The 13,397-nt window shown below is 31.3% G+C and overlaps 1 protein-coding gene across 1 annotated transcript in view; it reads left to right on the top strand.

The window, feature by feature from the left end:
- LOC148621699 (dual oxidase 1-like) overlaps positions 1 to 12,766 on the top strand; it is a 40,491-nt gene extending 27,725 nt beyond the window's left edge. The window contains exons 22-31 of the mRNA XM_088576342.1: positions 2,777 to 2,982; positions 3,586 to 3,816; positions 5,439 to 5,532; positions 6,674 to 6,723; positions 7,827 to 8,108; positions 8,613 to 8,845; positions 9,189 to 9,350; positions 9,738 to 9,893; positions 10,535 to 10,663; positions 11,355 to 12,766. Coding sequence (XP_088432468.1) covers positions 2,777 to 2,982; positions 3,586 to 3,816; positions 5,439 to 5,532; positions 6,674 to 6,723; positions 7,827 to 8,108; positions 8,613 to 8,845; positions 9,189 to 9,350; positions 9,738 to 9,893; positions 10,535 to 10,663; positions 11,355 to 11,477 — 1,666 coding nt within the window. The 3' untranslated portion in view covers positions 11,478 to 12,766. The remainder of the gene's footprint in view (positions 1 to 2,776; positions 2,983 to 3,585; positions 3,817 to 5,438; positions 5,533 to 6,673; positions 6,724 to 7,826; positions 8,109 to 8,612; positions 8,846 to 9,188; positions 9,351 to 9,737; positions 9,894 to 10,534; positions 10,664 to 11,354) is intronic.
- Positions 12,767 to 13,397: the final 631 nt, after the last annotated feature.

The following is a 13,397-nucleotide window of genomic DNA, read 5'->3' as shown; positions in this document are numbered from 1 at the left end:
TGAATGGACTTTGTTCAAGCTTTGTGGGGTTGTTATTCACCATATATAGTTGATAATGTTGCCCCACAATTTTGTTTTGAGAAGTTTTAAATTTTACAGGAGTTATGGGGCTTTTGCACTTTCTTTTTTTGCAGTGGTGGGGGGCATATGGTTGTGCGTAACAATATTGTTTTACTCTAATATGATTGAAGGTGATACATTCATGTTTTGACAAATTAAGATGCTGCAGTTTGACAGAAATATTCTCATGTTATTGGAGAACACTTTATTGCATACTCATGCTTACATTTTATTATGCTTGATGTATGCTTTAATGCATCTTGTTACTCAATAAGGAGTAAAATATATACATGTACATGAAGAAAAAATTTGGTGTGGACCATTTTATTTTTGCAGGGACTGAGATTTCATGGGGTAAAAAATTCCAGCCCTTCCCTGTGGAAAATCCAGAAAATCAAAGAGTTTGTGCATAATTGATAAAGATGTAGAGTTCATTTCCATTGTTTTTTCACATTCTTTCATTCAGTACATTACTTTTTGTTGTCATACATAAAAACATGCCTTTAAATAAACCTAGATTATCTATGATTTTTGTGCTCCTTTGATGAAAGGCTAGTTGAAATGTAAGTAGTATGCCAAGCCAAAAGCAAGTAATATGTACCCCATGATCAAAAGTTAAAATCAAACTGTGGTTGCCAAGGCCTTAAAGTATAAAAAAAGCTTTTATTCAGGGGTGGCCATCCAGATAACAGGTAACTAAAGTGGGAAATAGTAGCATTATATTATATACACTGCACTTAGTTTTCAATTCTCTTACGATATTCTTTTTATTTGTTTTTCTGGTTTAAAAATGTATGAATGTAGAAAAAATCTTGTAGTATGATATGCTAGAAGAATGCATAATTAATTCTGTGTCAACTTATTAACACATTGTTTATATCCATTTTTTTACTGATTTGAAAATATAAATTATATGACTGTAAAACTTTTGTTGGTATAATTCAAGATACTGGTAATATAGTGTAATTTCTTTTACATTCAATGAAAAAAGAAAATGATGGGGTCAATTCTTCCTGTAACATCCAGGAAAGTTTTATGCAAGAACAAAATTAAATTCATGTATATAAGAAATCATTAGAGAGTCACTTATGTAACTGTGAAGCCAAATATTGCACTACATACATGTGTATGATTTCTTTTTCCTTTCAATGTATCATTGTAAATCAAATTAATCAGAGCCCTGTCAGATACGAGTTAATCTGAACTTTTGTCAATCACTTTTCTAAAATTATAACCGTAAATACTTGAATCATATTGTGGAGATTTTCATTAAGTTAATTTACAGTATTTACACGATGTGTTTATCATTTTGTCAGACTTCCTTCTTCGTTCCTGACACCAAAATTTGCTTAATTATTTTCCACATACCGTATATCTTAGAGGGCTCTTGTTAATACATTTTATGTTCTAAGTTCACTTTGTTCAAGCAAACATAAATTATTTATGCACTAAATACTTATAATTTTGAATATAACCTACATAACTCAGCACATCAGTAATATGTCCAGTGACACCATTATCTTCAAAATACAAAATAAATTGCATTAAAAACATGCCAGAACGAACTTATATAAACAAATTAGGCACACCTTCATCTTTTATAATTTCCGCCAAACTGAAGTACCTATTATTGCGTGATGGTATAATAAATTACTATGCATACCTCAAATATATACATGCATTGTTTTACTATATACTGTACACATGATGACTATGGATAGTGTTTCAAGTTTGTATGTTTGATTTAGAATTATGATATGTACATGTTGTGGGAAAAATTTTACCAGGAATTTGACTTATTTTGCAATATACAGCCCCATGCCATAAGTGAGTCCTATTTTCAATTTCCTCCATAGAATCTGTACAAAATTACTTTTTTTTCAAGAACAATTGTATTTCCATTCTGCAAGCAAATTTATAGAACTTTACATCTTATGAAAGGGAAATATCTGGGGAATAAACCATTTCCTTTGTTTTAAGTTTTTATTGCTAAGTTCCAAAATATCATTATTTGAATTAAAAGAAAAATTATTGAGTCACAATTTGCCTATGAAAGTAAGTAAATTTTTTTTATGTCTTTTTTGTAATGAGTTCAATGTACTGTTATTTCATAGTTATCTAATTAAATCTTTAACCCAAATAAATAAAATTTTATTTTTCATTTTTCTGTTGATGAAGAATGGTGATAAGACAGCTTCATAGTATATTTTTTTTGGAAAAGTGTATTTTATATAGAATCTGTAAGGAATTTAAAAAATGGGACTCAGTTTTGGCATGTTGCTGTATAATGATTGAAGTAAACTATTATTCCTTTTGTAAAAAATAAGACTTCATCTTTAATTAAGAAATAATAAATACATGAACAGTTATATAGTCTATACTTGTCTGTACCAATTCACTTGGTTCATAGAATTATTGTTAGCTTGATGAAAGAATAATTAAATGTTATATATTATACTTTTACAAGATTTTAAAAAATCTCTTTTTTTTTTACAACAGAAACTGATTTAACATTTGAAAGTTTATAGGGTTTGGTTGAAAACCAGATTTATGTTTCATTTAAAGATGTTGATTTAGTAGGATGTTTGAGCTGTTAAGATAAAAGTCATTGGATATTCTGTTCAGAATCAAATGTCAGATTTTTATGTTTAGAATAACTTTCAGAAAACCGGGAGCTCGAGTGTATCTGACATAGATTTTTATGTTATACTTTCAGGAAACCTGGAGCAAAGAACATAAGTTTCAGGAGACAACAAAGTGTAGTTTCTGGTGTACCTTCTAAGTTATCAAAGTTTCCAACCTCAGAGTTATCAAGGAAGTGGTATTACTTTACACAGTGGGTAGCCACGTACCATCTTCAGATTTTTTGGCTGACATTGTATACCTTCGTCTTGATTGGAATATTTCTTGAAAGAGCTTTCTGTGAGTATTATGAGGAATTACAAAAATATATGTTTTACTCTGTTCAATCAAACAAAATATTTATGTGCTAATACGGTACTTAAACTGCATTTAGTGTCCATAATTGAGCACCTGTAGTTTTAAACACTTAATTTATCAGCATGGAAACTTTTCATATCAAATAATAACTAAATAATTTGAAACAAATAAATGTTGATATTGAATGGCATAGTAAACAAATCAATTAAATATGATTTACTTTTTCAATAAGTGGATTTCATACTTAACTGTACATAAGTACAAAATGTAATTATATACTACAAACAACTGCTTATATTTAAAAAAAAAATGAAAAGTGACATAGATTTAATTATTCATTTATCTTAAAATAGTGTACTTAAAGTAAGAAAAAAGGTGTTAATAAAAATTATATATTTAATACAAATGAATTTCGAAAATCTATTAAAATTAAATCTAGTCAATATTTGATGGCATACTTACAGTAATACTGTTAAGATATTGCATTTTAGATATCAATTTTGCTGTCAATTTAATATGAACTAAGTAAACCAATGAATGATACATTTAAATGATCAACTTTCTTAAATATATGTCCTATTATAGACTATTCATTTGAGAGAGAGCATGCAGGATTGAGACGGTTGGCAGGTTATGGTGTAACCACTACTCGAGGAGCTGCTAGTGCTATGATGTTCACTTACTCATCCTTACTTGTCACTATGAGTCGTAATACAATCACATTTTTCCGTGAGACCTTCCTCCACAGATTTTTTCCTTGGGATTCCATGCATTTCTTCCATCAGTACTTTGCAGCACTGGCTTTACTTTTCACAGGTAAGTGTTACAGCAAATAATATAGTTAACTTCAGGGAATAGAGTTAGTTTTCCTATGATTGAATGACTATGACATGAAATATTGTAGATAGTTAAATCGGCAATTAACAAGGAGATTTTTAATACTTTCTATAATTTCATAGTTATTTTAATCCAAGTTTGATAGAAAATCTAAGTGTCTTTGTCAATCATCTAGTTAACTAAATTCATCAGATGATTGTCATTTTATAATCAAGAATTAAGACCAGTTTTATTCCATGATAATGACTATATTACTTGCTATATTTAAAGTATTTTTATTGAAGTTGTTTTCAAAATTTATTTGGAAGTAGTTCCTAACTAGAGTACTGAAAATAGATATGAATAAGAAGTATTTTTATTTATCTAGTTGAGTTGAGTAAAAAAGTAAGATATATACGGTTTTAGTGAAGTAACTTTCATCTTTCATCATGAAAAAGTTTGCTTTTTGATGGAAGATATTTTGTTCTGTGCTACAAGAATGAGTCGGGTAGAATTTTTTCCTTAAGAGTAACTTAAAAAACTCTAATTATACTTTATTCTGATTGTGTTTGTTATAAAAGCTCAAGAGAGCTTATGTTTCACTGTTCTTAAAATGTTGACTCTAAATAAAGCTTTTTGATGATGAAAAAGCATGCCACCACTAAGTACATTGTAAGCTTATACAGTAACTTCATCGAATGGAGATATAACAAAAATAGGTATGGTGTATATGTCAAAGAGACAACAACTCTACCAGGATAAAAATATTTGCCCATGGCCACCCATTGGTCTTCAATGAAAGATGAGGTAATCCTCATACCACAGGGCAGGCTGCAGCTGGCAAAAAAACATCATTTTACACAGGTACAGCAAAACAGTTGCCCTTATATACTCAAGTAACTTAAAAAATAAACTAAAGGTGAAACGAAATAAGACATACAGAGTCAGATATTCCTGACTTGAGACAGGTGCAAAACATGCGGTGGGGTTAAAGTAATTTGGGCTGATTATAACCCCCTCTTAAAATCTGGCCACTATGGAAAAAAATACAACACAGTCGAATACACCTAAAAATCAGTTCAAAAAGGTCTGAATCCCTGGTTACAAAGGAAATAAAGAAATTGAATATAAATTACACAAATGAACAAACTATGGACTACCAGCAGTTAACTGACATGCCAGTTCAAGACCAGTTTAAACTTACAAAAAAGTTCTGCCCCCATCATATGTAAAATCAATCCTAATTTTTCTCATGTGGGGTAGAGAACCGCAATACATCATAAGTTATACAATAAGCCATGTAATGCAGAAAACTGCTTTAAAATATAATGTTTTAATTTCTATGAGCGAATCAATGTTAATACCCAAAAAACTGCTATCCTTTATGATTTGAAAATATCATGATTAGTAGGAATGGGAAAGTGCAGTGGGACAAAAAAACTGTGCAAAATTTACAAACAAAACAGAGTTGGGCTTATATCAGCACATTCAACTGTGAAATGTGCTTTAAATAGTTTATACTTGAATATGGAATTTTAATTATCTTTCCTTTCTATCAGTGGTTTACAACATTCTTATGAACAAGTCAAATATCTTAATGAATGATTTATTCTTTATTTTAGCTGTCCATATTATTGGCCATGGTGTAAACTTGTATCACATCTCAACACAAGCATCTGGTGATCTCAACTGTTTCTTCACTGAATATTTCAGGGCGTAAGTCATCTTAAATTTTTTACCACTACAAATGTATATTTTTAATGGAAAATTTTAAAGTCTTTAGATTAATGTTTCATTCTTGTTATCCTCATTTAATTTTTTTTATTTCATGACTGTTATTCCCGTACTCTTGGCTGTCTGTCCATATGTCACTTTTTTTAACCAGAATTCTCTTCAACTTCTCACCACAGCCATTTGATATTTAGCAAAATTCTGACTAGGTAAAAATGTTTAGTATGACGAGATCTGTCTGTGGTCAAATTTTCATCTTTATCCATTGAGCCATGTTGGAGTTATTGCCCTTTTTTTTAAAGTTTTTTGCTATTTTCAATGTTATTTCTGTCCAAAATCTTCTATGACACTACTTGATCGATCGGAAAACATGGCCGCTGTTACTAAAAATAGAATATAGGGGTCAGACAGTAGTTTTACGCTTATCTCCGAAACTGTTAGGTTTAGCAAAATTCTTTCAGTAGCAGAAATGATCCTTATTATTAGGACTACAAAAGTTTTTAGGGATGAAAGTTGTCAGATGACTCACTGTAAGAGTTACTGCCCTTGAAAGGGGAAAATGACTTTTTTTTTTTACAGTTTTTAGTCAGTATGAAAACTATGATAGATTAAAAGAAACTTTCAATTATTGAAGTGATCCTTATGATAAGTCTTACCAAAGACTTTTTGAGTCGAAATTGTTGGACAACTTCTTGTTAAATTTATTGCCTTTGAAAGGCAAAATTCAACTAGGTGAGCGATTCGTGCTCTTGGGATCCTCTTGTTTGTCCTATCAAAGTCTTCTTGAGTCAAAATTGTTAGGCAACTTCTTATTAAATTTATTGCACTTGCAAGTCGAAATTCAACCAGGTGAACGATTCAGGGTCCTGGGAGCTTCTTGTTTGTCAATTTTACACATGGTAGTGACAAATTTTCCAATAAAAAGAAGAGATGCATCCCCTTGGATCAGCCACTGAAAATGGAAATTAGTTCTTCTCAACAGTGTTGAAAACTATTAGGGGAAACATTTGCATATAACAATCAACATTCAGCAACATATCCTCAGGTGAAATTGTACAGTTATTTATTTTTGCATGTAAAATATTGGTAAAAGTCTGTGCATCTTATTTTTTTTTCAATTTTCCAGAACTGATGTATTAGCCTCCTTCCAGTATTGGACATTCACTACAATTACAGGTGGGTTTATCTATTATTTGTACAAGTCAGAGGAATCTATTGATGCTTATGTTCATCTATTCTTCATCACACTTTGACGTTTTGATGATTCAAGAACTGCTTAACCAAAATTAAAGATTTTTTTTTTTTAGATTTGTAATGCTTTTGACCATAAAAGAAGATAATATTTGATTATGGCCTGCTTCTTTAAAATATCTTGACTGTTATGGTATTTAACAGTGAATTGGTCTCTTTGTAATTGTACCACAAAGTGCCATATCCACAAAGGAAGTTTGAGATTGATCTTTGGGGTTGTGACTGGAAGCATGCAGGCATTAGGGGATAAAGAGGAGCAACTGGGATTTTGGATTTTCTTATCTTGTGTCAAAAATTTATAATTTCAAAATTCCGAGCTGTTTCAAGCTTGAATGGTGTGTCCTTACTTTTCAAAACTGTTCAGTTTGACCGTTTCAATTGTATGTAAAGCTTTTTATTAGGCCCCCCCATAGTGATCATACTTTATACTTAACATGTATATTAACCAATACCAGAGGGTGTGTCAATATGTATGTACAACTTCCTAGGTCAAAGGTGAAGGTAAAAAAATTTGGTTTCAGTTGACAACCCCATGTCCTGTGGTAAAGATCATGTCTGCTCTATATCTTGAGAACCGTTATGATTTCAAAGTTTATACTTGACATGTATGTTAACCAATGCCAGAGGGTGTGTCATGATGTATGTACAACTTCCTAGGTCAAAGGTCAAGGACAAAAACTTTGGTTTCCGTTGACAACCCCATGTCCTGTGGTAAAGATCGTGTCCGCTCTACATCTTGAGACCTGTTATGATTTAGAAGTTTATACTTGTCATGCATATTAACTAACACCAGAGGGTATGTCATAATGTTAAAGAGACTATGTAATAACTTCAAATAATGCTTCATATCAGCTTATTTACCACATGTTATTGACAGAGGGGCCCACAGAGATAGTTCCCATCTCAATGATATCTAGTTGGTGACAGACATTTCTTCAGCAGTTGTCTTTATTATTTTTTTTATTAGCAGTTAACATTTAATTAAGTTACTGAGATTAAAAAGTAAATAAACTTTCATCTTGTTTCAGGATTTACTGGTGTCTTAGCAACACTAGTAGTTATCATCATGTATGTGTTTGCAATGCCTTATGCTAGAGCCCATGCCTTCAAAGCCTTCTGGACAACCCATTCATTTTACATCATTCTGTACATCTTGACAATTTTACATGGATCAGGACGTCTTGTACAGCCTCCATTGTTCCAATGGTTTCTTCTACCACCTCTTATTATTTTTGTGTTTGACAAATTACTGAGTTTGAGTAGAAACAACATTGAAATCTCTGTAAAGAAGGCAGATATTTTACCATCAGGTATGTGTTTTTTTATGCCCATCTTTGTGGGTTATTATTATGGTATGTTGCTGTCAGTCTATGTGTTTATTTACACATTGTACAGCATCTCAGTAACGCTTTAAGGAATTATTATGATTTGTAAGTATTGGTGGTAGAAAACTGTATCCTTGTTTTTAGTTTTCTTCACCAATTTTATCTGGCCCTCATTGAAAAATTGAACAGGCTGCCTATTATATACATGTACATTTGGATTTGTGATATGCAATAACTTGAAATTTATCAAATAATTATGCTTCCGCAATAAATGTTTGGGGGTGTGTCCTGATTTCTTGTAAGTGCAACTACTCCTAAATCACTCAAAGGATGAGGGTGAAATTTTGTAGAAATCTTGAAAGATCAAAAAAATACCGGCAGTCATAAACTTTAATTATTTGGAAGCTTAATGTTCTTTTCCAAAAGCAATTAAGTATACATGTTAGTGTGATTAATAAAAACTTAAATACTTCCCATTTTATTACACAGATGTAACTGCTCTGATATTTAAAAGACCAGCCAACTTCGAGTACAAGTCTGGTCAATGGGTTAGGATATCCTGCCTCAACCTTGGGGCCAGTGAGTATCATCCCTTCACTCTGACCTCTGCTCCACATGAAGAGAATCTGAGTCTGCATATCAGAGCTGTAGGACCATGGACTACTAACCTCAGAGCTGAGTATGACCCTAACAACCTTGAACAAGGTCAAGAAATTCCTAAGGTAAAATGATGATTTTTTGGTGCAAGATATTGAGACTGCTTTTTGGCTGCATTTGAAAAGATTATATTGAATATTTTAGTATGATATAATAGAACAAATTTGAGTACATTGTAAATTATACAAAAAATTATATTTCATAATAATCTTTTTAATCATTTTAAAATGACAGAAGAATGTATTTGGTAAATGCAGAGCATGTAACACCATGAAGAAATGTTTAGAACACTAAAACTTCCAGGATTTGCACTACACCTTTTTAAAGCCTGCTTAGAAGTTAAGTCATTCAAACTACTTTGTTTACCAAGTCCATGTAAATATAACACTTACATGTGTCTTTTTGCAGCTGTATTTAGATGGACCTTATGGAGAAGGCCACCAAGACTGGTACCGATACAAAGTTGCCATCTTGGTTGGAGGAGGAATTGGTGTCACACCTTTTGCATCCATATTGAAGGATATTGTTCACAAGTCAAAGATTGATACTCTGAGGTTTCCATGCAAGAAGGTTTGTTTTTTAGTTTTAAATATATCAAATCATAGTAAATTAAATGGTAGATTGGCACTTGTCAGATATTTTAGCCAAGTATTTTTCAAAGTGTGGTTAAAGCATTGTTGTTTAAGGGGAAATGCAATTTTATTATGTCTGTTTTTTTTTTATTTTACATGTTTTTTTAACAGATAATTGATTGTGTCAACCTAAATACTTTTTATGTAAATGAGGTGAATTTTCTCTTAATTATAAATGTTTCACTTGTTTATTTATAAGCATTATTCTTCAAAGATAATGTTATAATTTACTTAAAGTAAGCCACTTCTTGAACAGAAACAAAAATATTTGAAAATTTCAATGACACAGTGAGAATAATTTATCACTAGAAGTTGTGAATTTCAGGTTTACTTCTTGTGGGTAACTAGAACCCAGAAACAGTTTGAGTGGATGACAGACATTATCAGAGAAGTAGAGCAGAATGATGTCAATGGATTTGTTGATACCCATATTTTTATTACACAGTTCCAAGAAAAATATGACATTAGAACTACCATGTTGGTAAGTCATCTTTACTTTATTATATTTCATGTCAATTTGCTGTACTTTGATTGGTTCAATATGAGGGTAATATTCTTCACATGTCTCAGAGTGTAATAATTTGTGCATATCTTATTACTCTCTCATGAAAATGGAACATTCAGTATAATGAAATAAATAACTTATAGCTGAGAGGCATGCCTCAGGAAGACAATGATTTTTTGCTCTTTCACCAACTTACCTATTATATTATTTATATAGTACAAGTTAGTGTTTTCATTTAATAGTATTCCCAATTTCCTCTTAAAATAATTAGCTATTTTATCAAATTAAATCATCAAATATTTCATGTCTATTTGTTCTTCTGTATGATGTTCAAAAGTTTTTCACTTCAAATTTAAGTTTGTTTTCTATGGAGGTGGGGCACATCATCATTAACTAACTACTTTTTACTTCATGTAACTTCATTGACATTGTATACACTTTTAAGAGACTTTTCAATTTGGCATGTTTTGCCTGGTATAAACGGAAAGTTTTAATGATGTTAATACCACTAAGTGGTACTTTATTTCATTATACCTCAAAAAATGTTTTTTAATATTATTGTTAGTGCTAGGAAACCATTTAGATTGTGATGATTCGTAAACTTCTTGACTTTTCAGTATATATGTGAGCGACATTTCCAGAAAGTAGCAGGGAGAAGTTTGTTCACAGGACTTAGTGCTATAACCCATTTTGGAAGACCAAAGCTACAAGATATACTGAAGAACATAAAGCTAGAACACCAAAATGTAACTATCAACTTTCTTTTTGAAAAACAGCTTCTGTTGTTGTTATATGAAAATAGATTCTGATACAAATGAGTGGCGATCCAGAGATTTAGGTAAGGGGGGGAGCCAAAAAAATTCTAGACAGGATCGCCGGTGAGGATAAAAAAATCATAATAAATAACTAATTTGCTGGATTACTATTGAATTATACTTCTTTCTGAGTGTTTTTCATGATTTAACACACACAATTTTTCAACAATTTTTAAAAATTGCAATTTTAAATTTTCTACGGGGGCCAGGCCCCTTGGGGTCCCCTGGATCCGCCACTGCAAATATGTGTTTTTCGGTTGCATGACTTACTTCTGAAAAAAACAGGACCTGATTTTTCACATGTCTAGTGTCAAAACCTCTCTGTATTAGTTTCTTGTCACCTGTCTATTGATTAATGCTATTTAGTATACCACTGTGCTTTCTTTTGACCTTGTCCTCAATGCTCCCCTTAGCTTTTTGTAGTTCCATTGTTGTTTTTCTAACTATGAGTATGGACATCTGTTGGAATAACAGATGACATCAAATCTTTTATTATACATATGCATACATCTTATGCCCTAATATAGGTACTAGTATCTTTATTAGATTACTCTTTTATAATGACATTTCCTGTGTATTTATTTTATACACATTTTAATTGTACTGTTTTTTTTTTTTACAGGTGAATGTATTTGGTGTTTTTAGTTGTGGTCCTGCTCCACTAACCAATAGTCTTGATAGAGCTTGTTCGGACATGAATAAAGTTGAAGGAGCCATTTTTAAACACCATTTTGAAAACTTTTAAACATTTCATCAGGCTATATATCATGCATTTCCAGTGTATTATTTCAGTGTTTGTACTTCTTAATTATTATTGCAAAATTAGAGTTTTTAAACTACAGGAATCGTTGTGCTTGAAATAGCAGAAAGTAGTCAGTTATCATTTCTGTAAATTTATATTTTTGCATTATACATACAATGAAGCCTACCTAAACCAAACTTATTTTTGACGGTAGAATTTGTTTGGTTAAGGCAAGTTCAAGTAAAAGGAAAACAAATTAAACAGTTGTTCAGTTGAGGCACTCTTAAGAATGGAAACTGAAATGTTTGAACTCTAGAGAGTCTGGTTGATACAAGGTTTTGGTTTATTCAGGGATTAAATTATACATGTGTTTACTGTATATGTATGTGAATTATTTTGCTGGATCATACCTTTTACAGTATACAAATTAAATGTACAAGCTTTCAATTTTATATTTAATGAATGCTTACTTACACTTTTATATCCCCATACAAAGTTAGGTTTCACCCTGCCTGTTTGTCCAAATTATTTTCTTAACAGCTTGCAAGATTGTTATGAAACTTTATGGTATGTAATATTACCACATGGAGATGTGCATTCTGTCAGGAATTTATGTTTGGAAAAAAATTGTTGAAATGACAGCTGTTGAACTTAGGCGTTTTTTTTTTTTTTCAGCAAAACTTGATCTTGTGTTGTCCTGAACAACTTGCAGGATTGTTACAACTTAAACCCTCAAATATACAGGGTTCAACAGGCTGTGGGGGTATTAGTCCTGTTAGAAGTATTGTCTAGTTTCAAATCAAACTATGATGTTTTTTAATTTTAAATGTACAGCTTTATTTTTGCCAAATTTTAAAAATGAGAGTACTATATAATACTTGTACATGTACATGAACATGTAATATTTAGTTATATCACTCACCTAAAGACTTGAAGGTTGCAAGGGACTTGTTTATAGTAAATTCAGATTTTGTTGTTTATTGTAGAAAAAAGAACTTCACAATAACTGCAATAGCTAAAACATACTGTAAACTCTTGGCATCAGGATTTTCTTTTTCAAAGTAAAATTGTTAAATTCTCTTTATATCAAAATCACATAATCCTCAACAACCTTTTCTTTCCTAATTCATTTACACCACATTTTATATTATGCTCTTGTAATATGGCTTATAGTTTCTCTCTGATATATTGCTTCTTGGGCATTCAACCCCAACAATCAATCAATCTCTATATATTTATTCTCAATTCATGTTATACTGTGGAGAATATTTTTGTAATAAAAGTGAAAAGTATACATGTTTTTGTCTTGAAATTTACACAATCTGTTATGAGGTTGGAATACTTGTTTACATTTAAAAAAAATTAACAATGACTTTATTCAATGTTGATTATTCATACCAGTTGAAACTAGTCAAGATAGAAACACATACCTGTTAACCTTTGGAATGCAGTGGCAGATCCTGGTGGAGGATGTGGGGGGTTGGCACCCCTCCTTTTATCGGAAAATTTGTCATTTTCATTTGTAAAATTGACCATAAATGGCAAATAATGTGCTAGCATCCCCCTTTCCTGAGGAATCCTGGTCAGCACCCTTCCTTTTCAGTGTCTGGATCCGTCCCTGGAATGATTCATGTGTGAGATTTTCCCCCATTGACACTGTCTCATGTTGGAGAATTTTTAAGTAAAAGCAATTTTTTTTTGTAAGAATTCAATTATTTAGTATTTTTCACAGAAGATACAGTAGTTTTATCCAAAAACTTCCCAGAAATCTAACTTTTTATGAAGGAGATTCAATTTTTTCATTGATTTTATGGGTCTCCCCACTAATGTGGGAGGATTAGCAGATATATAGCAATGTTAACCAGGGTATCTCTAGAAGAGTATATGTAGTCAAATTTATTTCACTCCAGTTGTTTATACTAA

This window comes from Perna viridis, chromosome 3 (assembly GCF_037379345.1).
Source record: "Perna viridis isolate PV_CMFRI_1.1 ecotype Kerala chromosome 3, ASM3737934v1, whole genome shotgun sequence".
In the NCBI taxonomy this organism is placed as follows: Eukaryota; Metazoa; Mollusca; class Bivalvia; order Mytilida; family Mytilidae; genus Perna; species Perna viridis.
Note: the sequence above shows the minus strand (reverse complement) of the source record. Positions and strands in the feature narration are given on the sequence as shown.